A 24,982-nucleotide genomic window follows, 5' to 3' on the forward strand; every position below is an offset into this window, starting at 1 on the left:
ATGTCCTCTCGACCTTTCCGTTGAAATACATTGCGAAATCCTTTCTTATCTCGACGATTTTGTTACCAAATCTCTGCCGGCACGACTCTCCCGGTAAGGAGCAGTTTACTTGAACGGAAATCTTTACAAGCAACCAGATACTATTCCGATCAGCCCAGTAATCCAGGCTTCCCTCTCATCCATAAAATGATCTTGAGCCGCGCTCATCAGGTCAGCTGTGTAGTCAGTAGTGAAACTGTAAAAAGTTACAGACTTCGAATCGGGAAGCGCCATTGGTGGGAAGATCCGAATTCGCAAGATACCCGGGATATTTCAATATGCTATTTTCTCGATGCACGTTTAATAAAACAGGCCACTGGATCCAACGACAAGCCGCCTTGCAAGCTTGCGGTAATGAAAGTTTCGCCACCCGAATCTTGGCCACTGGAATTTGAGTGCACAGAAACCACAACAGTTCAGGACTTCATCGATGTTAGCATTAGAGGTTAGGGGATCACGCAGATAATTACCCGGAGATGGTATTCTAAAAATCTACGGTGCATCGTGAGGGGAATCCAGCAATCATTATGATGACGAATTTACACCTCGTTAAGCGGTCAAAGGAGCAGTACCTGGAGTGGATATCGATGAGCACTAATAAATATCTTTTAGTGACTAGTAGCCTTTAGTTTGATTAACGCTATCCCTATCTCGTCGCTAGATTAACTATGCATGTACTTCCCTATGCGAATGAGCTGCACTAGAGAGCAATATATTAGTGTCTTGTGTAGTTGGTTTGTCATGCGCGTTTTTAATTCTCTATAGTTGAAGAGAGACTTGAACATCATGTAATTTTAATCAAGAAAGAAATACGATATTTTCATCCGCAGGACACCACGCCTATTATCTTCCCTCCGAGAAACTTACTACCTTTATTATTTTCTGAAAATTGGTGTTAATAGCTATTTGCAAAAACTTGCGTTTTCGAATTAATTCGAGTCTATCGAGATGCATCCTCAGATGGTGGTCATCTTCGCCTCGCAATACTAACCATTATTCCCAACTGTTGCCGTAGTTTTGACCCTTTTGGCGCGCCATATTTTGCCCTTTTTGTAAAAAAAAAAAACAGAGGTTAGTGCCTATAAAATTCTCCATACTCTCAAATACCATCAACCACCAAATACTTATTTTTTACATGATTACTCTATCCATAGCGTTGAATATTACATTCTAGCATTCCAATGAACAAGTTGCCAACGAAGCTAATTTTTACTCATAGCTATATGCTCAAGGGCAAACGATATTTGGCAACTGATCCATACTACAAACCGGATACGGGAAATGTTTCTGGACCATCAAAATTTCATCATCGCGAAGTGGGTTTCCAAGTATCATCAAATCGCGACTTTCGATCACCGCTCGTTGTCTTCGTCTAAGGCCGGTGAAAAGATACCATGCCCTCGCTCGAGCGGAAACTCGCGCAGATAATGCTGAGCGAGCCTATTTTTCTTTTGTGACCAATCGTCGCATTACTTTTGCAAGTTGGTTTCGTGGATCACAACGTATTTAGGATATCTTAGACGATGATGATTTGGCGAGCGAAAAGCACCCGCCAACGGTTAGTTATCATAACGATATCGCTGATTGTTTAGCAGTACTTGTAATTTTGTCTACTGGAATTATTATGCTAATTTTCATCTGAGAAGCTTTTAAAGCCATCTGCTAACTCGTTCGTCATTGCATAGATAAACCTAAACACTTCAGCCGTTGCTGTGCTAGAAACATATTAGAAGCCACATGTAGATGGCCGGAAGGTTGCTGGGATAGCTGAATTGTGTAGCTTCCAAGCTAACGTCTTGAAATAATCGTGGCCCAAGACGTTAAGATACTCTAAATTCGTTGTGAAATAATGGGAGTCAAGCGTAAAAGAGGAACTTGATTTTTTAAAGTTCTTCGCCTAGAGGTTTGAGCGGGCAAAATAGTTTGGAGGCTTTGCGTCTTCACTCTAGGTGGGCTAATCGTAATTAGGAAACCGCTCCACTCTGGTCACCGGTTGTGCCGTAAAGCTTCCCATACGTATACATTAACCCACGAATCCAATAGTAGATGACCCCATGTTGAAGTATTCGTGGACCAGAGGTTATTGGTGCCCGGTTGGTAGCCGCGGTGTTAGTCGGCCTAAGTTGGTGGTGGTCATCTTGTCCTGGCCGAATTCATGGGTGACAGTCGTTTCTATAATGACTCCAGAATTACTTTCTGAACGGCATACTGTAACTTATCAGCTAAATCCGCGTCTAAATGCAGCGTTTAGGGTCTAACTTCCACATTTATGCTGATGCTTATCCCGCCTCCGCCACTTTCAGCCTGATTGATGATTTAAACATCGATCTGCTACGTTCTCATTCAAGATAGACGTACTTCGCCCAATGGCTACCGCGGTCTCTTAATTATTCTCAAGACTTTGCCTTCCGGCGGCTTAGAGAGCTTATTCGAATATACATATCTGAGAAACCTTTACAAAACGTGAGTGTTTCACGGGCCTATCTTTGTCTCCAATCTACTGTTCACACCAGAAACCCTCCCGGCCTAACAGTAACCTACTCATTACGAAAGCTTCATAGCTCTTTAGCAGATCAAATTTACCTTGTAACTCAATGGCTATTCTTAGCTTTGCCTCCGCCTCAATAGCTAGGCCAACTTGAAAGCTCGCCTTTCCCAACTGATGTTGCGTATCATGCCTTTAAAAAGCTTGGTTTGATCGAGGGTGGTAAATTTTATAGTGAGCCCTCAAAGCTAGTCACGTGACCTCAATTAAGTACCTCTTCCAATGCATAATATCACACATCAACATCACTTCTACAGAAACAGTGGCCCAACCAGCTCGCGACATTCGGTTTCCTCAAATTGCAATTTATTTGCTGCTTTTCGATGAAGTGCTAGAGCTTTGGAGTATAAAGCCATTCTGCTGGATTGAGAGGGTCGGGTCGGGATTGCCTATAGACCATACTGTAGCATGCTCTACAAAGAATTGTTCCTAGACGATGCTCTGTAATCATTCCGACACTAATCATTAGGTCTCGGAGAATAGTTTTTGTCTTGTGGCTGCGCGAAGGCCTCGACTAGGCAATTTATATTTTCGCCATCGTGCATATATATAAAAGAAGATGCAGGATACTCTGTATATACAGTAATCTAGATATTTGAAAGAAGACTCGATTGTGAGCGGGTACTGAGTTGGACTATTTTTTTGAGCGGGAGAGACAAGAGTTATATATGCATTGATCAAGGCTGTTCTCGAGACTGTATACTATCGAAGACTAGGACATATAAAGTGATACATTGCCCACTTCGAAATTTGAAAGCCCGGGTTAGCCAAACCAGAAATCCTACCTACGACCAGCCGAGACCTGAGTGGAGCATAAGTGGGGAATCAATCAGAAGTACCTCCCCTGAAAGGGGGGGTTTTGAACTATTCGAACTGATAGATTGCTGAGAAGAGAGACCAGGAGCTTTCGATTTCTTCCATCCAACCGCTTACCGGTCTCGGTACTAGCCTAGAACATTCAGAAATTCAAATGAAAGACCATATCAACGTATACTGAAAACATTACGCGGTAGGCGGTGATAGTTACAGAAGATTGATCCAGGAAAGTCCTGCGTGCACGCGTGCAGTGTGCGACATAACCACCATCAGCCATCGACGACAAGGATCAACATTCGATAAACGGCCATGCTGAAGCAAGCCAGTAAGCATCAAGAAGACCTAGAAAAGAATGAGAATCCTCCAAATCATTTCTCCGGAACTAGGGGGCAATTCAGTACATAATTTCCATCTTGAGGTTTAGATATTTCGAGCAATCGTATCTATATGCTCCTAGAGTGTTGAAAGACTTGCCCATGGTTACCCTTAAGACCAGGCGCAGGGGTCCATGGTACATCGAGAAGCATTTGGATTAGAGGTACTTCTAGTGAGCCCATAAAATCTGACCTAGGGTGGTCTCGTACCTAGGCCTAGAGCATTTATCTCTGTAATCTCGGTGACACTTCTTGTCCTAGGTATCTCTATGCATAACCGAGCCTCCCTAGGACTGTCTTTAAAGATGTATTCTCACATTGAGCGGGGTGTCAGCCATGTTGTGTAATGATCATAGTCATCATCACCATCATTCTACAAGCCTCGAGTCATCCACCATTCCATCATCAACATCAATACCGTTTATGATTACGATCTGTTGTGCTTTTCACTTCGCTACTTTCGTCTGATACTACTCAAAATGTCCGAATTAATTAATATTCCTTCGACTGAGGTCTTTACGGCCCATGAAAGAAAGTTGTAACGCAATATCTACTAACCGTCCTCTACTATCAGGCTTAGCCTCGGAGAGCGTAGCGGAGACACCGGTTTGCCGAACTTCAGACTCACTCGCATCAAGCCAATGCGTCCCACAATGCAAGGAACGACTCACAGCGTGTCAGAGAACGACTTAAGAATATCGCGGAGTTTTTGAACTCTAAAGTTACGGCCCTCTTAAGCAGCAATCTTGCCGACGACCAAGTCACGGTATATAAGATATTTCCACTCCATATAAAGTCTAAAGACATAATACTAACCCTTGATACGAGATTGACCTAGAAATTGCTAGCAGACTCTCGACCCGAGGGCAAATTTCTGCGTTCGCCACGGCCTTTAGACTCGAAGGACTTATTGGGATTGACGTTGGTGAATACGCGATGCCATTAGACGCTAGGGATATTCTTGGTTTGTTGTAGACCATGAGTTACTACGGACACCGGTTCGCTTGTTAAGATCGCCATGGATGAGACCGTCTAGGATTGCGATATCAATGGCTCTGACGAGTTCAAAGACGGTAATGGCATTACCCCCCTCATTGACCGAACCGTTCATGATGTCCCAGACGACACCTGGCAGTTTTGCCCCCACTTGGTCCATTTCTTGCAATTCCGCGGACTTAAGGCTGAGATTACATGTACTAAAGAGGAATACGCGGATCCTGGCTGTGCTTGGATCACAGGTTTGGAAATTGAGAGCACCAGGAAAGGGTTACGCAAGTGGAAAATCTCTGAGTTTGGTGCGAACAAAGCCGAGTGGAAGATGAAAGCCCGTCTTGCCGCTCTAGCCACCCTTCAGGGTACCTATTTTGCTCCTAGCGTCTTCTAAGATCCCCATTATTGTGGTCTACTTTGACTTCTGCCGACCTTGCAGAGCGGTTCCTTGTTTCTTGTGGGCCGTTGCCATCTCGGGCGTTTACAATTGCGAAATCTGTTTCTAAGGAGGGTAGACTCTGCCTAAAAAAAAAAAATTTGTTTCACGCGTGCATAACATCAACAATTGAATTACCATAATAACAATTAACCTTCGGACGCAAATTAGAGATCTGTTCCCGTTGACAGTCTTTGCCCTGCGATCCCTTATAATAGTAAGTTCAAGTAAGTTCTGGGAGAATCGCTGACTACTCAAGGTTAAATTTGCTAGGCTCATCAGCTCCGAACGACAGTCTCTAGATACCAGTATTCAACCAGGTGTATACAGGAGACTCGCTACCTCCAAAGGATAGCATTTATATCCATCTTTTGCTCAGGGACTTCTCGCTACAGTTAGAAAATTAGGCCCTCGATCGGATATCTAAGATTAATTTATTTTGTATAGTTAACTGAAAGTGCGTGCAAACTATCCGTCAGACTTTAAAGTATCCTTAGTGCAGCGCCTGGACTTGAGGCTAAGGTATCCTATGATATTTATATAAACATTCTTGTAGATATCCCATTCTTAATCATATCGCACGGGAGACGATTAGCTGCGAGGTGAATAGTTAATCTAGACAGATAGAAGCATCCGCACCCAGACTGGTTTCACTACTTCGGTGTTATGGTGTGTGTATATGATTAAGTCTAGTGTTGTTACGTTCTCTCGTCGCGAGTCTTGTTCGTTCCCGCAAAACCCAATTTATTTCCCAACGCTTACCATTTTTTTTATGCCTCAAACCACCACTCCAGACTCCCATCTTCCAGCATCAAACTCCTCCCGTCTTCCGCATCCGCCTACCATCAGCAAGTCCAAGAATTATTTACCATCACTGGAAGAAAGTCGAAGGGTAATATCTATTATCCTGATACCTCAAAATACCAGTTCACGCTCTCAGACGAGGGTGAAATCTCTGTGCTGGGGAACTTCCGCGTCGTGCTTCTCTTTCCAGAGAGCCTGACAATGCGGAGGACCACAACTCAGAGAGTCCGGAAAGGCAGCGAGGATATCGCTGCCTACGTGGTCCAAGAAGTCAAGACACGTCTCGGCGGCCGAGGAATCCCCAAGGCCCATATCAAGGTAGGCGAAAATCTTTTGATGGTATTTTTGGTCCACCTATGCATAATGTTGACAGTATACAGGGGTTTGCGGCCCGACTCTCAACCCAGAGCCAAATCTCAGCCTTTGCAGCCACCTTTGATCTTTCCGGGCTGACTAGGATCGACGTAGAGACTGTCGATATGCCCCTGGATATGGGCGATATCATAAACCTTCTCTAGACTGCGGGGCTATACAACCATCGAACCCAGATTAAGTCTGTGCTCCGTTTGGTTGTAGACGCGGCGGTATGTGAGACGGTTTTAAATATCACCGATATTCCAGGGGCCATCGCGGCTCCGTCGTCGCCGACAGGATGGAGCCTGCCACCGTCACGCCTATCGCTAAGGGTACATACCATTTGTCACTTTCCTCCGGGAACATGGGCTCAGCGCTCGTTGTAACCCCACGAGCGAGGAGGGGATGGCGAGTGGTCCGTAAAGCTTACTGCCAAAAGTGTCGGTTTCGGATACCGACACTGGATTGTCCGCAGCAGCGGCAGAAATCAACGACATGTGATGAAAAGGGCCACTCGTTCTCTCTTGCTGACCTTCCAAGTTGCCTATGGTAGTCCCTAGGTCTTCTAAGACCCGTTAGCTCTCATCTCATCTTTATCTCTCGCTCCTCTCCTCGTCGTATCGTTTTGTTTGCCTGTGAGCCACTCGCTATTACGTCTCGTGTGGGCTCTAAAGCCCAAGCCCACATACAATATGTTTTCGTTTCCAAGAAATCTATATTTTCCGCTTTCTGATTCCAAAGTTGTCTAATGGTTTTTTTTTGCCGTTTGTCTTGATCTTGTCTCTTTGGAATTTGATATAACCGCATAGATGCGGGAAATTTCTAGTTACTTCAATTTACCGCGCTAACGAAGTTTGTAGATCTACGGTTCCCGGCCACGATACTGCAGAACCTTGAGAGGACAGGTACTACCAGCAGGATATCATTCACGACAACCTCCACCTCCGGTTCGAAGCCCAACGGAATAGTTCCGGCCGCAAAAATCAGCACAAAAATAAATAAATAAAAGATATACACGATTACCAGTTCCAAACCCATCTTGCCAGCACCGACGTCCCATTTCCCAGTCCTAAAACGTGTTGACATTCAAAATACAACAAGTAACACAAAGTCCGTGCTCCCCCAACTTCACACAACAAAAGCCCTCTAACCCCCGAAAAGTGCAGTTCCGATTCCATAGTACTATTCCAAAGTCGAAATGAATTCCATAATCTGTTTCTGACCGGGAATCCCAGGCTTTAAATAGCCACCAGTTCGATCAAGTGATCGGCGAGTTTAAGCGCGGGATAGCCGAGGCATCGTTACGCCTTCTCCACTTCGGCAAGGGCCGCAGCCCTGTCAGAGTCAGCCCCAGACACAACCATCGTCTCGATATCTCGTCTCGAGATTTCGTCTCGATATCAATATCAGGTAAAGCTTCAACATGCGTAACCACTGGCTTCCAGAATACCCGATTCCAGGGTAAATGCCCATCCCAAACACCCGTTACGAGTCCAAATCCGGCGGCCAGACTTTCCATTCTCTTTTAGAACTTCCGCTGACCTGCATTCTCGGGGTTTCGTTTTAGCTCTAGCTTCGAATGTCAATATTCCCCTTGATCGAAAAAGAACCCACTTTCTTCCTTTCTGATCGTCTCGAAGACCGATGAGGGGGCGAAAGAGGAGGCAGCTGGCTCTCAATGGACGGGAAATTAGAGTCGGAAGTGGGGCCACCGTTAGTTATAGCGTGACCCATAGTGGAGGTGCGGGCGGGGGCGAGTAAAAGGGAACGTCCGAAATCTACTCCGGTCTAACATGGACATCTTATCGATATCGAATAGATATACGACTATCCGTTTCGCGTTCTGGAAATTACATAAATTCACCCAACTTGGCTCCCGCTTTGGGCGTTCTTGGATATATATCGCGCTTCTGCAGTATAATCTGTCGCACAGCTCCCAATTGAACTCCAGTTGAAACCACCCCCCAAGAAACACACCGCAATTGCATTATATGGAACTTCATTTCAAAGATTCCACAATGGCTTCAACTCTCAAGTCCTTTCCAACAATCAAGGAAGTTAACACCTACCTCACTGCCGGTGTAAGCTTTCTATACCCACGAATTGTTATGCCCGGACTAATTGGCTCCCTAGGTCGGTACCGGCGGAGACTACCACAACGTCAAGGCGGAGCATTGGCTAGTCTCCTCTCCTATCTCGACCCCCATGTCGCGCTATGCCGAATACAAAAAGACCCGTACATCCTGGGGAATCAATGTTCTCGGTTCGTTCTGTGTCGAAATCATCGCTTCAGACGGCACCAAGGGCTTCGCCACTGGTTTCGGAGGTCCCCCGGCCTGTTGGTTAGTTCACAGCCACTTCGAACGTTTCTTGCTAGGAGCCGATCCAAGGAATACCAACCTCCTATGGGAACAGATGTTCCGTGCTTCGATGTTCTACGGCCGAAAGGGTCTCCCAATTGCCGTTATCTCGGTCGTGGACTTGGCGCTTTGGGATCTTATTGGTAAAGTCCGAGGTGAGCCAGTATACAAGATGATCGGAGGTGCTACACGCCCACACATCGACTTCTATTGTACTGGTCCATCGTCGGCTGCTACAAAGGAGATGGGATTCTGGGGTGCTAAGGTCCCACTTCCATACTGCCCTGATGATGGTCAGGAAGGCCTTCAAAAGAATATTGAGTACCTCCGGAAGCAGCGAGAAGCTGTCGGACCTGACTTCCCCATCATGGTTGATTGCTATATGAGCTTGAATGTTCAATACACAATCGAGATTGTGGAGAAGACAAAGGACTTGAATCTAAACTGGTGGGAGGAGGTGTTGCACCCTGATGACACTGAAGGCTACGCACTACTGAAGAGAGCGCATCCTACTATGAAGTTCACTACCGGAGAGGTACACAATTCCTCCTTCCTTTCCAATCTAAAAACGCAATACTAACAAAAATTTAGCACGAATACACGAAATACGGCTTCCGCGAACTAATCAAGGGCCGCAATATCGACATCCTCCAACCAGATATCATGTGGGTCGGTGGTCTAACCGAAATCCTCAAGATCTCAGCCCAAGCAGCCGCTTACGACATTCCCGTCGTTCCACACGCTTCTGGCCCTTACTCCTACCACTTCGTAATTTCCCAGAATAACACCCCATTCCAGGAATACCTTGCCAACTCCCCAGATGGAGAAAGTGTGTTGCCCGTGTTCGGGGGTTTGTTTAAGGACGAACCGCTACCGGAAAATGGAAAGATGTCGGTGGAGACTTTGGATAAGCCTGGTTTTGGATTGGAGTTGGATCCTTCTGTTAAGTTGGTTAGCGGACGGGGTTCTTGGAACGCTATTAATTAAGCGATTGTAGATAAGTGGAGTTTAGGGCACTGAATACCCTTTTGTTTGTAAATGAGCTGAGAGTAATCGAAAAAGAATACATTGTGCCGACTACACAATTATCATATTCACTAGTGATATGTTCGCTGCGACAAACGCGTTTTATATTTTCGCCGATAGCTATTCGGGCAATAATCAAACGGCTGCCCAGTCCCAACGTATTAACCAAATTGAAAGACGAAACAAAATAGAAATTCTTTGATCTTTGGCTTCGGATCTAGGTTTGCAGGCTAAATTCCTATGGCTCTATGCGCAAAACCCGACCTGCCAAGATTTTTTGGAATTTGTTTTATAAGCCTTCTAACGAAGAATTAGATGTACCACTTCGCGAATTCACATCTTGAAATCTTTTTTCCTAACACCCTGACTCTTCAAATATTTATCACGGTATTCGAGACAAAATGAATATTGCTGCTTTACCTACTGAACTGTCGCTGCACAAGCTACCATTCCCAAATTCATAACTCCAAACCCCGATAACTCTCAAAGGCCCCTTAACCGTAGACCCTCTCCCTAGATCTAGTCCCAACCGTAATGGTACCCACAACCCCACCTCCACACCGACCACTGGGGACGGAGTCGCCTGGAACGCAAGGAACCACTAGACTTGAGAATTCTTAAGCTTCAACCAGCCGTTCGTTCTAGATCTGCACTAAGTAACCCCTGTATCTAAATTTTGTAACGCAAATAGCATGGTTCGCTGACTCGAATCCCCGTTTTATATAAATGGCCAATATTTGAATGTCCATTTTGCGGGTCTACTAATATTTCTTATGATGGGTGATGCTTGAATACGATTTGTGAGCGGTATATAGCCGTTAACGATTAAATCGCTGGGCGGTCTCTTACACGTAGTATTACGAGACAACGTACACCGAGTACTATAGATTGTGACATGGTAGATAATATGATATTCGGATAACATGTAAATAAGGGCACCCCTGAAGGCCTTTCATCATCATTCGAAGTTTTCAAGGCTGGATCGTGCTCCATTAATTTTGTGTTGATTCCGTGGTACCCCTCCCCGCGCGTCGCTCGGGCCGAGTTCCTCATTTCCGGGCGTTTCATTCGCAAAAGAAAACTGCGACGCTGAATTTGAAGGAAACAATGGCATTCTACATCTAGTATTGCAAAATTATTCCGCGGCGGGGCCATCCTGGCGACCTTCATAGTGCTCCAGCGCCTCATCAACCTCCTCCCGAAGCCGAAGGACAGGATCACTCCTGACCCGAAGAACTAAGCACCGCTGTAGGTAGTTTGGAAGGCGGTAATATGTTCAGGGGCACTTCATCCGGAGGGACTCAAACCCCATCCCAATGAACCCAACGATCAGCCCATAACTCCTCTCTCCTACCCCATACATACTTCTCCCATCCCCATGGCTCCGTTATTTCTGCTCTCCTCTCAGTTCCCGTTATGTCAAAAAAGGCCTTCATATTACCGGGGGGAGTCTCCAGATCCTCGGGATTAAGCGGTTTATCCCACTCCTCTGCACCATCCCATAGAACTTGAACTGTGCCTACTACCCCATCAAGATGTCCAACATTCAAGAATGTAGAAATCCAATCCGCGAATCCCTTCAAAATACTGCATTTCAAGTCCTTCATTCCCGTGGTGAACATGTTCAACTGAGACTCCGCCACACTATCGGGTCCGTCCTCCAGTGCATCTGCAATGATCTCATCAAACCACTTGTTCAAGTCCGGTGCATATACTAATTTGACATTGAACACCAGCTTTTGGACAAACATGGCACCACACCTTCCGCCGTCATCTCCAGCGTTTACAGCTGGGTTATAAACCCCTTGAGGTCCATGGTGGAAAAAGTCGCTTAGGAGGGTGAACAATCCCAGTCCTTCATCCCACAATCCCCCGTCGCCGAAGAAACGAAGACTATTATTATGTTTTCGCCGTAAATGCATGACATTGTAGTTTATCCGCAACTCCGGGATAATGTTGTAGGGTATTTCCGGGGGTAATTGGAGTCTGGTCCATTTAAGGAATATCTCCGAATGGTATGCTTCCACGTCGAGTGTGTAGCCCAACGGATTAAGGTCCCCACCAGGTTTCCGCTGCAGGAGGGTTATGAACCTCTGAAATTCAGATCTGATTTGCCGGCATGTTTGGAGGATCGGGAGAAGCGAATACTTTAGTGTGGTGGGGTAGTATACAGATAGTGCTATAGGGGAGACGAACGCCCTACCTCGTGGCCGATAGCTACAATCGAAAATGACAGATGGCTCTGGAGGTAGCAGTTGGGTTTTGAGATCGGGTTCCAAAGGCCCGCGGCTGATATCGGCTAGATGGAAGTATATTGTTTCTCGGATTTCCGGGGGAAAGTCGAGGAGGCGGAAGGCAGAGTCAGCCATAGCGCTTTAATTAGGTGATATTCCAAAGTATCTCGGAATCGTGAAACCTCGATCAGAAGTTGAGCTCGATTGAGGCTGAGATGCAATCACGTTATGGATGAGTCAAAGAGAGACAGGCATGAAAAGCCTCAGTTGGTCACGTGACACCTGAATCCTCAGGAAATCAACGTATATAATGTGAAGTCCTACCACGTTCGAATTACCGGTAACTTCTGGCTGTAGTTGAATAACTTCTCGAAATCAACAATATCCACTCGAATTTCAAAATTTCGTCCTCATGGCGTCCTTTTATGTGCCATGGTTCTTTCGGGCCGTGAACGGTCTGCAATCGTTAGGTACTGTTAGGGATCCAACAACTAGCGCTAGCACCCTGGGCGGGGAGTTACCCAAAGAATCGAGGGTGGCAACGTCAATAAACGCGGTTCCGTACGAACTATGGTTCATGATATATGGTTATCTCTCCACCAGAGACCTCAAAGCAGTGTCGTCATGCTCGAAAGCCCACCATGAGCGTGCAATACCATTGGTCTATGCGCACATACGCCTATCGGAGACTTCTATCAAAGGCTTTGAGAGTGGTGCTTATAAGCATCGAAGGGCTTTAGTTCGGTATGGAATCTCCCGGTCTTGTCTTACCATAATACAAGTAGACTACATGAATTTCGCTAATGGATATAAATATAGTGAAGTCACCTTTGAGGATCTGCAAGAGGGCTGGTCGGTTCATGAGACTGTTCGTCTTTGTAGTCTCTACTGTGCCTCCTTAGAGATATTTCCAAACCTCATAGGGGTACATATCCCCTTCTCAGCTACAACCGATTACGAACGCCGAATCCCGCGTGCAATTGTTCAAAAGATATCTTCATACCCTTCTTATAAGAACCTTCGCAAACTATGTTTTGAAGGTATACCCATCGGCCACAAAGATCCAAAATTCAAATATTGGGATGTCTCTAAAAATCGTCTCTCGAGCGAGGAAAAGCAGTTCTTGGGAGATAATCAACATTACACATTCGCGATGAGCAAGGACGGAGATTACTTCCCCAGGACTCTCGAAGTCGCATCGGGACACTCTTTCGACCATAGCCTCTTTAGGAAACCGTTCAAAAACTCCTTTACACGAAATTTTTATTACCCTTGGACTTTCTATTTCGCCTCTGCATCAACGCTCAAATCTTTGACCCTGAAGATGAAACGTGAATTCGGTCGTCACGACCCTCCAGTTGTATTCCCCCGAGTTCGGTTTCTTCATATGAGCGTTAGGTACGGGATTAACAGCAAAATGATCGATATCATATCCGAAATGTGTCCTGCCGTCGAACACCTTTACCTCGGAGGCCGGCACGCTGGGACAGATCGCTCCGAGCGCCTGGGACTAACACTTGTCTACTACCTCCCAATACGAAAGTTCGAGTACCTTCAAACCGCGAGAATCCCGTGGCCGTATAAATCAGATCCCAACATCCGACATGGCAGTAAATGGGTCGCAGGGGTGATGCTATGTCATAACGTTAGGCACTGGACTGGCTTTATGTCGAACACATTTTACATGAATGATCTACGACGAGTCGATTTTGCTAAAGCCGGCGGGCAGCACGAAACTTTGAGCTATGACACCCCTTTGCTTGCAGATTTGGAGGAAGGGGAGGTGACGGAAGTATTAAGAGTCCAGAAGGAGGAAGATGGGAATTGGGCGCCTGACCATACGTTTGGGCGAGAGAATCCAGAATATTTGGAACCATACTGGGATTACAGATGCCATTAGAACCTCACTTCTAGATCCACCCTCCGCCGAAGGTCAATCGCGACCATATCACTTCGCAACTCCACCAGCCTTCTTTCTTATCTCCGGTTCCAACGGAAAATTCTGCTCCTCCGGCTTCAGCTTATACAACCTATCCCAAATATGCTGCAAAGGCCCTGGCGTTTTCCACGCCAACTCCTCATTTCTCAACCACAACCGTATCAAATGCCTCCTATACCCCGCGTATGATCAGCCACCAACTTTTTTCAAACCGAAATTACCACTCAGAGGGACAACAACTCACGTTTTCGTCTCGTCATCTCTAAACCCATCCCTCGCATGCACCAACCCCAAACTATTGATAAACTGCATATCCCCCTTTTGAAAATTCAACGCAAGGGAATACTTCTCCGCCGTATAATGAATAGCATCCAAAGCTTCCGCTTGAGCTTCGGTAATCGGTGGAATCTCTGGATTTCTCTTTTGCGAAAGATACCCCGTGAAATGTCGGCGGGAGTATTGAAGCACTATCTTGCCGTCTTCATAGAATAGCAGCGGTCGTCTAGAATATGGGGGGTCTCCGCCGAAGCTATATCGTATATATCAATATCTCCCAATCTATATTACCATGTATATAATATCAATGTTTAAGTCTACATACCTATCAAGCACCCACTCTTCCGCCAACGTCCTCACCAAATCTGGTCGCGTCTCCGCAATCTCATTATAAACCCTCCAACTACTCGCGATCCTACTCGTCCCACCTTCTGCCGCAACCTCCAATGCTAAAAGCGCGATCAGATCCCCCGCATCAGTATGAAAAACCTGTGCGTCGGTCGTATACGCTGCATTTCCAATTTCTTTGAGATTATGTGTTGCCCTTAAATCTTTGATATGTGCGAATACAGCGCCATTGCCGGATTGACGGCCGCGGAGGGGGCCGACGTGGGATGATATGCCGGCGAAGGCTATGGCAGTTGAGAGTTTGGAGGAGGCGTCGACGGGAAGGGTGCGGAGGACGAAGAAACCACGGCCCGAGTAGAGTTCTCGGGAGAGGGTGCGGAGGGTCGGGGAAAGGGTCGGGAGGGGGAAGGTCGTGGGGTTTATATGGCCGAGTGGGATATTTAGACCTAGATTTAGAAAGTTGGATTTAATCGAATCTCATATCTTTGGAACCAATGTATCGCCAATACCTTTGAAGTATTCAACGGCATCATTGATTTCCTTCAGCTCCGCTTCGCTTAGTTCATAAACCCATTGCTTCTCGTCCGTCCAATCTTTGCCTTCCCATACAATCGGCCCCTCGACTTTAGTCGGAAACACGGACGGAAGCGGCGTCTTGGGTAGGCTCGGATTATCTTTTAGACGTAATTCCATACGGGCATGGTATTTTGGGGGGTCAGGGTGGTACTCGATATCCGGCTGTTCCCCAGATCCGACAAGCTTAAACCCCGCGACTATGTCGTCTGAACTGGATATTGCTTTAGACATTCTGTAAAAATCCGATATCATCTATTTCTATACACCCTTCTAAGAAGCCAAGATTAAATGTCCATGATATTGCACCCCCGCTGCCCTGGCGTGCATCCACAAGGAAAATATCCCAACATCAATTCTACCACGGCCCAAAATCACATGCATGAGATAGGAAAGTTGGGTCGCACAAACATGCATAATGCTGGGGTATACACCCAAAACGTGGAATCTACAAGGATCCCGATCGGTATCGTTACGAGGCGCATATCTTATCTGCATAGACAACTGGAATGCAGTTTGTGGGTGTGTCATGCATGGGTATTGATCCCATCTTACTGTACGTATCAGATTGTATCCCTTGACTGCGGTTGCATTTCGAGACGACAGAAGTGTGCTCCCGGATTGTCATTCGGATATTTCCAAAAGTACCATTTCTCAAAGCTAGTATATACACTTGTGGACATATATACTCTCCGCCTATCGACCTCCCTCACAGCTTCCCCTCAAAATCTTGCACCGTTTCAAACGCCCCTCTAAAGCTCTCCCACTGCTTCGCCGGTCCACCACCACCACTCGCCCCTTCACAAAACGGCAGCCTCCCCCCGTCCTGTCCGACCGAAATCCCAAGTACCTTCCTAACCGCTTCCTTAATCCCAATAGTTCCAAACTTAACAACCCACTCCTCAACTTCACTATAAGCACACTGCAAAGCATGAACCTCCTCCCACTCCTCCTTCGTCACGTTCCCATTCGCCGCGGATATTTTCTTCGATAGATTCCAAATCCTCAAGAGGGTCTTGGGGAAATATGCGGCTGTTCCATCGATCGCGCCTGCGGCGCCGGGGCCGGATAGGAGAAGTGGTAGGAGTTGCTGCCCGAGACCGGTGTACACCCTGAACTTTTCGTGTTTGATTTCCTTGCTGAACGACAGGATCAAGTGGTGCGACATGTTCCCATGCGATAGCTTGCAACCTACTATATTCGGATGACTCGCGAGGTGCTTCATCAGCGGTAGCGAAAGTTGTAGGTTATTAGTGACAGCGGGGTAGTTATACACCTACTCAACGACCGTTAGCACTCTCTCCGCCAGCGCGATGTACTCTCGACAGTATATACGCACCAAGACGGGCAATTCGCTGTTATCCGCCACGGCATTGTACCAGCTCCTCAATCCCTCCTCACTATACCCGCCGGCAGTCGCAAAATAACTAGGCGTCAAAACAAGCGCGTAGTCCGCCCCAGCCTCCTTACTCTCCGCGATAATTCCGATAGTCTCATCGATATTCTGACTAGCTGTCCCGGCCATAATGACTACATTGCTAAACCCCCTCTCCACCAACGCCGCCTTTTGGGATCTAATGAGCTCAGCCCGCTCTCCAAGGGTCAGGTGGACGGCTTCGCCGGTCGACCCGCAGAGCACTAGACCTGTGATTCCGGCATTGGCAAGGAAAAGAGTATGCTCGGTTTGGGCAGTGAAGTCGAGTGGTTGTTTGTATGCCGACTTGTCGAAGGGCTGGAAGAAAGTGGGGACGGGGACGTAGATACCGTCTGGAGGCGGGGTCGCCATCTCAACGAGCTGTCTGGTTTAAAATAGAAATAAAAAAGGTACTCGGAGTCCTTTACAAAAAAGAAGGACCCACGGAAATTTCCACGATCAATGAATGTGAAAGAAAAGCAGCTATCCGACTGATATTATATCCTGTTCTGCGGGATAAATGTCAACGGGAGGGGGTGTCCACTTTCGATGCTGTGGAGCCGAGCTCGGGTTCGCTTCCGCGTTGTGTGCTCTCGGTAACATGCTTCGGCAGGATCCGTCGTGTCGTGTCGTGGGCTCGGGTCTCGGGCCTTTCGTGTCGTGCGCCGCTTTGGGTAAAGATCCAATTTTTTATTTTTTTTCCAAAGCTTTTAACCATATCGAGACGACAACCTTTGAGCGAGGCGGGTTTTGGTATTCGAGAGCATTGCAGGGTAAAGGTAACGTCGACAACGCATTTTCGGAATGGCATGGACGGTTCGGGACGAAGGACAGAAGTAGACGCGATGGCAAGGGTCTGTCACGGTTCAGGGTATCTCAATGTGGAGAGGTTCCACAAAGGTTATTTTAAAAATCCCCATTTCCCCCATGCGCATCATTCTGAAAGCCCATCGACTCCAATCCCGAATATACTCCCGAAAAAATGAAAAGTCTTTAGCACAAATATTGCAAACCATCTTTGGCCTGCTTCCCGGAACCACAGCGTAAAGGCAAAATATCATACATGCGTTCAAGTAGATTCCAAAAGTTCCCACCCCGCCTCCGTCTTTTCCCATACAAATCTGCAGTCCCTCGTGTCCTTCGGCCATCTTCTGCCCACATGACTCGCCTTCCACTCCAATTCCAATCTCTTAAATCCCTCATGCGGGTCACGAATCACAGTCTCGCATATTCCGTTGATAGCTCGCTGCTTGTTTCTGAGGCCGGAGCTATCCCATTCCGACACCTTCGCAATCCATTTCTGTCTCCCTAGGGGCAACGAAGACACTAGCGTATGAAGATACCTCTCGACAGCATTTCGTTGTCCTGAGCTGGAACCGAAAGGCCTAAACCAACTCCTTTTCACCAATATGGAATCAAAGAGAGCTCGCCTAGCCGGTGTCTCCACTAAAGGCGAGGTCTGCGATTCATTATCGGCGATTGTGAATGGCGTCTCGGGGCGAAGGCGTTTCTGATGAACGTAAAGAATGGTTGATACGATGGTACAAATCTCGCTAGGGTCGAAATACTGCCGTTCCGAAAAGGTTTGCCCAATCGATAATGTTGCGACGGAGGACTTGGAGCCTGACTGTGTGCGGACGACTGATCCTAACGCTCGCTAGATCAATCATATCAGTGGCTAGACCGTTCGCTTTTGTGAGGCATACGTACGAATAACCATGTTGACCCATCGTAGGGCTCAAAGTTCGCCTCTATCCTTTCTAAGGGCTGGTACAACCTGGATGTTACGGGCTTGCCGGGAAACAGTTGGCTGAACGCATACCAGCTGCTCCACACAGCCAAGGTTCTGAGATTTGGCTGCGATGCCAGGACTTCATTGAGTAGTGCTAAGTACGGCATCTTATACCTTTCCTGGACTCCGGTTGTCCCAAACCTCTCCAGCGATGAGAGTGACCCCAAATAGTCATGAAATAGCATCGGTCGTCTGTCAAGGTTCTCCCAACGGACAAACACACCGACGCTCACTTGAAGAGACTTCAAGTTCGGTGTATGGAGGTACTTCAATAGTTCGTATTCTCCTTCGTCAGAAGTACTTCCATCGGGTAAATATAAATACTGTAGGCCCGTCATTGCATCTTCCTTGGAAATGGTATCAGCCTGATGCCTATCCGCTCTTGGTCATAATCCAAAAACTCGTATAAAGTCGTCGGTCGTCGGGAGGTAGCGGATACTAAGCGATTTCAAGCGCATATCAGCCAAGGAAGCGGTTGGCATCCCTCTGAGAGTTGCTTGAAGTTCACTGCCGTAGAACCATAGCCGGTTTAAAGAGTTGATATTGTCGACGAGAGTCTTTTGCAGGAATGGGCCCTGAAGCGAGAAGTCTTCATTAGACATCCTGGTATCACAATTCTGGACTGACAGACATTCTAGACCCTTCTGGCGCCCCTTCTCGCAATACAAGTTCTCTATGCGAGCTATATATTGGTCATCCGGTTGTGATCTGAACCGACGCCGGTCGACCGGGTCGATAAATAAAATTTTTAACCTCGGGAGCTTCACCACCTTGCTCGACCACTGCATGACGTTTAAGATGTCGCGCTTATCCATACCGGAGGGCTCCCTCACGGTGACTATTTCCACGGCAGGGCATCTTTCCATTATTCGTTCGGCGTCGGTTACGAGGTTGTTGTACTCCTCAACCAGAATATAGTCTTGGCATTCGAGAGTGTTGATATTAACATGGAGCTGCTTGGTCAAACCGATCGAACGATAAGTGTCAGAGCTCAAAAAGTCCGATCCAACATCCCGTTCGCGTAACTCCGTATATCCGGGTAGGTTGAGGTTCAACGTGACCTTTTCCGAACATATCCGTCGGAAGGCGAGGTTTCGGAGAAAGCGACAAGTCAAACTGAGAGCACGAAGACTATTATGGTCGTCGATACACTGTAGAATCCCTTCATCAGTTCGGCCCCATCGGCGCAATCGTCAATGAAGACACTTTACATCATTGACCAGATAGGTTAGCACATCAAGCGGGAGCGTTCCGAGAGACCATGGATTGTTCGCCATCCTTGCGTACCTCGCCTAGCCGCGTCAGCAACCGCACTTCGTACCCGGAACAACGACAACGCTGTCGCAGTCGGCGAAGTCGTCGATTTTGAAGTTGATGAATAGAATGAAAAGAAGATTCAAGTCGCTTGATGGTGAAAGAGTCGAAGGGGGGTTATCCTAGGTACCAGCGAGTCCTCTGCCACCCGGCAATAACGACCCCACCATCGCAACCATTGTAACATCTCCAACCCGCCTCTGATGTTATAAATACCGTAGCCTCATTGCTTCTTCTCCTTTAGGCATCGCTGATTGCTCCTTTCGTTGGTCGGGCTGAAGTCAGCTGTCCGCATATGATTCGATATCAGGAATGGCGTGGGCGGTTACGGCCGGGGTGTTGGATTTTGGACTGACCGTTTTGAGGCTGTGAGTGCTTGGCTTCGGTCAGCCTGCATGCTACAGCTGGATGGCTTCAACGAAATGTATATCGACGATCGACAGGGGCATTTTTAGATCGTAGATACGAACTTACGCTGGAATAACATGGCGCGTTGGACTTTGAATCGATCGTGTCTAAAATCCACTTCCAGGTTTTGGATGTAAAAGTTTCTGTCCAACGAACACGATGAATGGGGTTCACAAACTTAAAGCTATCTATATACCTAGTACTAGTTTGGAAGGCTATCGGATAACGGTACAACCGGTAAATATCCATTCCATGAGTTCCCGTTTATTCAGGCAATCAGGAGCGTTTTAGTTACAAATATCCCAACCTTCCTTTCATCGCACGCTTCGATACAATTACTATTATAGCCACGAGACGAACTTGTAGATAAATACCAATATATACATGCAGCTTCATCTTTATGACAATAGGGAACAAAAATTAGTCATCGAAATGGCTCCGTAGCGATACCAACATGGAATCCTTTTCAAGATGGGTGAAATAATTCTCGGTCATGTTGTGGGTGGCCTTCGGTTGCCGATGCCCGTATCTGGAAATAGCATTTCCATTTTAGCCTCCATCTTGAGGCTTCCTCCCATCTATTAACTTTTATATACTCTCTCAAGATCATAGTTGTCTCTGGATCTCGAGCGGTCGTATGCTTTGAGGAATACGACAGCTAGTCTCAAAACCCCCTATATTAGTCCCCATCACCAATAGGAATGTCTCTGATATAGTTAAAAGGCATCCAGAATCCGCTATTTCGATACAGGTAACTACGTAGGCCGAAATAGGCGTTGTCACCGAGTCGTTAGTTCGTGAACAGTCGCCCGATGTTGCATAAGTTAAACAGTGATAAAACTTAATGACGCTAGCTACGTACGCAGGCATATAATGAAAGGCACATTGGACTGCCGTGTTTCTTGGCTATCGTATATGAGGCGGTCTTCAATTCCTAGGGCGTAGCGCGATGCGATAAACTATCCGCGTGTCTGAGAATTTGTCCGCGTGCATATGCGTGGTTGCCTCCTCCGATGAATAGCGTGCATCGAAGCCTCCGACACGAGTTTTGCTGGCGGGTATGTTGTCATTGTTGTTTTTCTGGGGCCGGGATTATTTTGCCCTCGGTTGTTTGTATTGACTGCAAAGGCCAACCCTCTTGGGCTGTAGGGCGTTTACGAAAACGTTGACATTGATCCTTTCGTGAGCGCCATAGTAGCCGTCAATGATTGCGGTAAATTGTTTAGGCATAGCAGACACAATTCTATTTGTAAGCACCCCATCATCGATTCTTGTGACGCCCCCTGAGTTTAATTTTTGCAAACATTTTTAGTTTACCAACGAAAATATCAAAGCCCAATAGATTATATATATGGTCATAGGTAGTCCACGAAGTTGTTTTATCAGGAGGCTTTGGAGAATAATTTTATCGTACATTTTGATAATAGAGATCATGCCAGAAGCAAACAGTAAATGCCCGACTTCTTCAAATCTCATCTATACCTAACCATCTGTCGATCCTGACCGGGTTTTGCACCCTCCGGTGAAGCCGTTGTGATATTGTGATCCTGTTAGCCCCCTTCGAAAATGGTCGGACGCATCACCGTGGAAGAGAAGTGATCATGAGGGGTGATGGTTGATTGTGTAGAGTTCGACACTCCTTGAGCTTTCACCGTCCTTTTACGTGTTTGTAAATTTCCGATAGATACCGTGCGGGAGCCGGATGATTTTAGGGATAGTTCAAATTTCAACATGTTTATTCAAATGTTCAAGACGGCTTCTGCTGAACATGTCCGAGAAAACCCTCAGGTTTCGGTATGCTAATTTCGACAAGTTGTACTATCCTCGGATTGCCGATTTATAGATTGATGAGAGATGTTTATTTCAAAAGAGTATTCCCATCCTGTGTTGTGGGATTCTACAGTATGTTGCAGCAGCCCTGGCAACAGTCACATTCTTTCCCTCATCCTGTATAGGTGCCTATTTAAGGGACCACCCACTTCGTGTCGACTAGTATCCATCGACATCAAGACATCAATCAATCAACCTTCTCCAAAATACATTTCCCAATAAGAAATTTTCTCTATTCCAATAACTTCACAAAATCATCAAGGAGCAATCAGGCTCCTGCACAGCAAACACTCTCCAACGTGGTGCCACGGGATGCACCTACATCAAGCGGTTCTCTCGCTCTAAATTTTTTCCTCATCGTCTCATAGTCTGTTTGTTTAAGGCAGACCTCAATACGCAGTTGGTATCCATCCAAGTTACAATTCACTCCCATACAGCTCTAGCTCTCACCCTTCGTAATCAATCACGCAGGTCTTAGCCTCCTATATCTAATCCTGTTTGTCAACACCAACCTCATTCCTCCTTCCGTACCGACGGATACTAGACTGGACGCGCCGACGGTTATCTGGGAGCATAGGTACGCAGCCGTCATCACTAGCTAGATTTCAAACCACCCTCGTAAGCGACCTCGTGTTTCCTGCTCAAGGTATCATTGATATGCAAGGTTTAATACTCTTGCTGACTCATGATTCCAAGTGTTCAACCCGAAAGTATGGAATCTCAAGCCGAACCTGCCATGCCACGCCAACCGACGGAAGTAGAAGCCGAGCTACGCAAGAAGCTGGAGCAAGCAATCCGACAACGAGATTTCAATTACAAACTAATGTTCTTGGTTGCTGTGTCATTTGAAAGCGATGATACTGGTGCCGAGGAGGATTCTAAACACTTTGTCGATGCCATGAAAGAGATGTTTAATCTCGCGGATGTCAATATATTCAGATTGGTTCTCCCAAAGGATCAGGATTCTGACGTCTACTGGGGGGTGGCTATGAGGAAGGTCAACCGGGTCTGGCGTTCTTGCATGGGAAGAAAGCTGCTGCTCCTACACTTCGCCTGCCACGGTGCTGTTGGCGGCTCCAACCAGTTTCTGCTCCAAGGAAACCCAACCGGGTACGCACAAGAGATTTCTTGGGATAGCGTCAGAAGTTACTTATTCTCTCTCAGCAGGCCACAGCCCTTTGGTGAAGTGGATGCCGCATGTATCTTGGATTGTTGTTATTCAGGGGCCTTTGTCGGACCGAATGTACCATCCGATAAAACAGTCGAAGTATTGGCGGCAACGGACGCGAGATCGAAAACTACCGGAAGGAGGCATCGGGATATCGAAATTACCTTTACACAAAGGTTAATTTATGAAATGAAATTGATGGTCTACGACAAGGACAAGCCACCAGTTACTTTTCCAGAGCTTTTCAAGCGATTGCAAGTTCGCCCCCGAGATCCATCCAAGTCACCACCAGCGTATAGAATGTTACACGGAGATACCCCAATTCTACTCCCAGTCGTATCACTACAACTCCCACCGACTCCAAGCACCGATACACTCAATCCACTACTGTTGGACTCCTGGCGGCCCAAGGAGCATTCCGTAGCCTTGAAAGTTCACATTTCAACCGATATAAACGACAAATCTACCCTAACGATGATCAAATGGCTTCACCAATTGAACAAAAATTTTAAAATCGACGTTATGGGCGTTAACGACATAAATTCAACAATTGTCTTTCTGACGGTCCCGTATTCCAACTTGCATGTTCTTTACAGATTAGAACAAAGTGGGCTATGCAAACTTGACGTCTTTCACGAGAATCTATACTCTCGAAACCTCCTGGACACTTGTATCAACAGTGACGACACCGAAGGCGCAGCAATTCCCACAGCCGGATAGAATCCAAGCGGTGCAGAAATCGCCGTCGCCGAGAAGTCGAAAACCGAGAAGGAGCAAAGACCTATCATGAGAATTTTGGGCCGCTTTAACCTGCGGAGCAAGAACAAAAAGACCGATACCGCAAACCCCTCTATTTTTGCAGACCTTTCTATGTTTGATCAGGGTAACGGGCTTTGAGTACTTTGTCCTCAACGTTTCTTGATATATCTCTGGTAGACTTTTTTTGTGCTACCACCTCTTTTTTGTCAAACTTTTTTCATGCTTGCTTATAAAAGCTTTATTGTCTTCCACAAGATCGCTATTTGCTGGGGGGGGCCCTTTGCTAACTTCAAGAACTCTTATGATCCAACATTACTCTCCACTCTGCCCTCCGTTCATGTGCTGCATTATTTTGACTGTTCCGATCAAGAGCACCCTCTTTAAATCAGCTAGTTAGAAAATCCGAATGCAAGAGCAAGTGCCAAATTCTTACGCTTAATATCAATATCCTGAGCAAATAAAAATTCGTAGTCCATCGGTTCCCTCCAGCATGGTTGTTGTTATAAACTAGAAACAAGGCTCGGGAATATAACCGCCCCAGAATGTCCCCAAGCTGCCCTCAGAGCAAAAGAACTCAAGGCATACCTCAAGAAGCGGCTCAAACACCCTCTAGAGGAGCCGATTGGACGAGACCCGGGCAAGGACCCCGAAGTGCTCCCCCAGAAGTAGGCCAACAAGCGCCTCCAGAGGCGACGCGGCGAGAGTCCGAAGGAACACCACGAGAAGTACCTAGAGTGTCAGCTCAAGAGTAGCCCAAAAAGGCCCCACGAGGGCCGCCGCAAGAAAAGATCCTGGGACTGCGACCGCCCTACAAGGCCACTGGCTGAATACCCAAAGCATTGCCCTGTGAGGTGCCCGGAACGACTGAGTAACCACTCCAAAAAAGCCGCCGACAGAGAGGCCAGGAAGAAATCCAACAGGGTGCCGAAGAAAGGGTTCAAGCTGAAGCGACACGAGAAACGCTGAAAGAAATGGCTCAAGAGGTACCGGGTGATCTACCTCAAGACTATTTTTGGGAGGCACCAAGCGAGGAAGCTCAGCTGCAATTTGGGAAAGACCCGAACACCTCGAGAGGATCCATGGAAAACGGTCACAAAGGAAACCCGAGTAGCCTCGGAGATACTTCCTCGAGAAGCTACCGAAGAAGCACTTCAAACGCAGTCGAAGAACAACCCGAAGAAAC

The 24,982-nt window shown here is 46.8% G+C and overlaps 9 protein-coding genes across 10 annotated transcripts; 5 read left to right on the forward strand and 4 right to left on the reverse strand.

Annotated features, from left to right (window-relative positions):
- Positions 1-4,253: 4,253 nt before the first annotated feature.
- Positions 4,254-5,158, forward strand: DFL_000051 (uncharacterized protein; the record flags this gene model as incomplete). Its single annotated transcript, XM_067634307.1, has 4 exons — positions 4,254-4,286; positions 4,370-4,540; positions 4,603-4,738; positions 4,845-5,158. The coding sequence occupies 4 exons, from the start codon at positions 4,254-4,256 to the stop codon at positions 5,156-5,158; spliced, it is 654 nt and encodes a 217-aa protein (XP_067494571.1).
- Positions 5,159-6,205: 1,047 nt separating this feature from the next.
- DFL_000052 (uncharacterized protein) lies at positions 6,206-6,522 on the forward strand (the record flags this gene model as incomplete). The annotated part of the gene is made up of 2 exons (XM_067634424.1): positions 6,206-6,322; positions 6,385-6,522. 2 exons carry the CDS (start codon positions 6,206-6,208, stop codon positions 6,520-6,522), a joined length of 255 nt encoding a protein of 84 aa, XP_067494572.1.
- Positions 6,523-8,376: 1,854 nt separating this feature from the next.
- On the forward strand, positions 8,377-9,705 carry DFL_000053 (uncharacterized protein; the record flags this gene model as incomplete). Its single annotated transcript, XM_067634536.1, has 3 exons — positions 8,377-8,439; positions 8,492-9,253; positions 9,310-9,705. The coding sequence occupies 3 exons, from the start codon at positions 8,377-8,379 to the stop codon at positions 9,703-9,705; spliced, it is 1,221 nt and encodes a 406-aa protein (XP_067494573.1).
- A 1,340-nt stretch (positions 9,706-11,045) lies between these two features.
- DFL_000054 (uncharacterized protein) lies at positions 11,046-12,113 on the reverse strand (the record flags this gene model as incomplete). The annotated part of the gene is made up of 1 exon (XM_067634653.1): positions 11,046-12,113. One exon carries the CDS (start codon positions 12,111-12,113, stop codon positions 11,046-11,048), a length of 1,068 nt encoding a protein of 355 aa, XP_067494574.1.
- Positions 12,114-12,390: 277 nt separating this feature from the next.
- Positions 12,391-13,878, forward strand: DFL_000055 (uncharacterized protein; the record flags this gene model as incomplete). The annotated part of the gene is made up of 4 exons (XM_067634767.1): positions 12,391-12,722; positions 12,798-12,846; positions 12,902-13,018; positions 13,096-13,878. 4 exons carry the CDS (start codon positions 12,391-12,393, stop codon positions 13,876-13,878), a joined length of 1,281 nt encoding a protein of 426 aa, XP_067494575.1.
- Positions 13,879-13,926: 48 nt separating this feature from the next.
- Positions 13,927-15,348, reverse strand: DFL_000056 (uncharacterized protein; the record flags this gene model as incomplete). Its single annotated transcript, XM_067634883.1, has 4 exons — positions 13,927-14,089; positions 14,162-14,446; positions 14,519-14,987; positions 15,051-15,348. 4 exons carry the CDS (start codon positions 15,346-15,348, stop codon positions 13,927-13,929), a joined length of 1,215 nt encoding a protein of 404 aa, XP_067494576.1.
- A 475-nt stretch (positions 15,349-15,823) lies between these two features.
- Positions 15,824-16,900, reverse strand: DFL_000057 (uncharacterized protein; the record flags this gene model as incomplete). The annotated part of the gene is made up of 2 exons (XM_067634996.1): positions 15,824-16,390; positions 16,454-16,900. 2 exons carry the CDS (start codon positions 16,898-16,900, stop codon positions 15,824-15,826), a joined length of 1,014 nt encoding a protein of 337 aa, XP_067494577.1.
- Positions 16,901-17,597: 697 nt separating this feature from the next.
- On the reverse strand, positions 17,598-19,597 carry DFL_000058 (uncharacterized protein; the record flags this gene model as incomplete). Of its 2 annotated transcripts, XM_067635113.1 has the most annotated exons (4): positions 17,598-18,185; positions 18,239-18,692; positions 18,948-19,471; positions 19,532-19,597. In XM_067635113.1, 4 exons carry the CDS (start codon positions 19,595-19,597, stop codon positions 17,598-17,600), a joined length of 1,632 nt encoding a protein of 543 aa, XP_067494579.1. The 2 variants fall into 2 exon arrangements, with proteins under 2 accessions (XP_067494579.1, XP_067494578.1); XM_067635112.1 differs by lacking the exons at positions 18,948-19,471; positions 19,532-19,597 and having other exon boundaries at positions 17,598-18,175; positions 18,239-18,248.
- A 2,960-nt stretch (positions 19,598-22,557) lies between these two features.
- Positions 22,558-23,760, forward strand: DFL_000059 (uncharacterized protein; the record flags this gene model as incomplete). The annotated part of the gene is made up of 1 exon (XM_067635227.1): positions 22,558-23,760. The coding sequence occupies one exon, from the start codon at positions 22,558-22,560 to the stop codon at positions 23,758-23,760; it is 1,203 nt and encodes a 400-aa protein (XP_067494580.1).
- Between the last annotated feature and the right edge of the window lie 1,222 nt (positions 23,761-24,982).

This window comes from Arthrobotrys flagrans, assembly GCF_004000055.1.
Source record: "Arthrobotrys flagrans strain CBS H-5679 chromosome Unknown unitig_15, whole genome shotgun sequence".
In the NCBI taxonomy this organism is placed as follows: Eukaryota; Fungi; Ascomycota; class Orbiliomycetes; order Orbiliales; family Orbiliaceae; genus Arthrobotrys; species Arthrobotrys flagrans.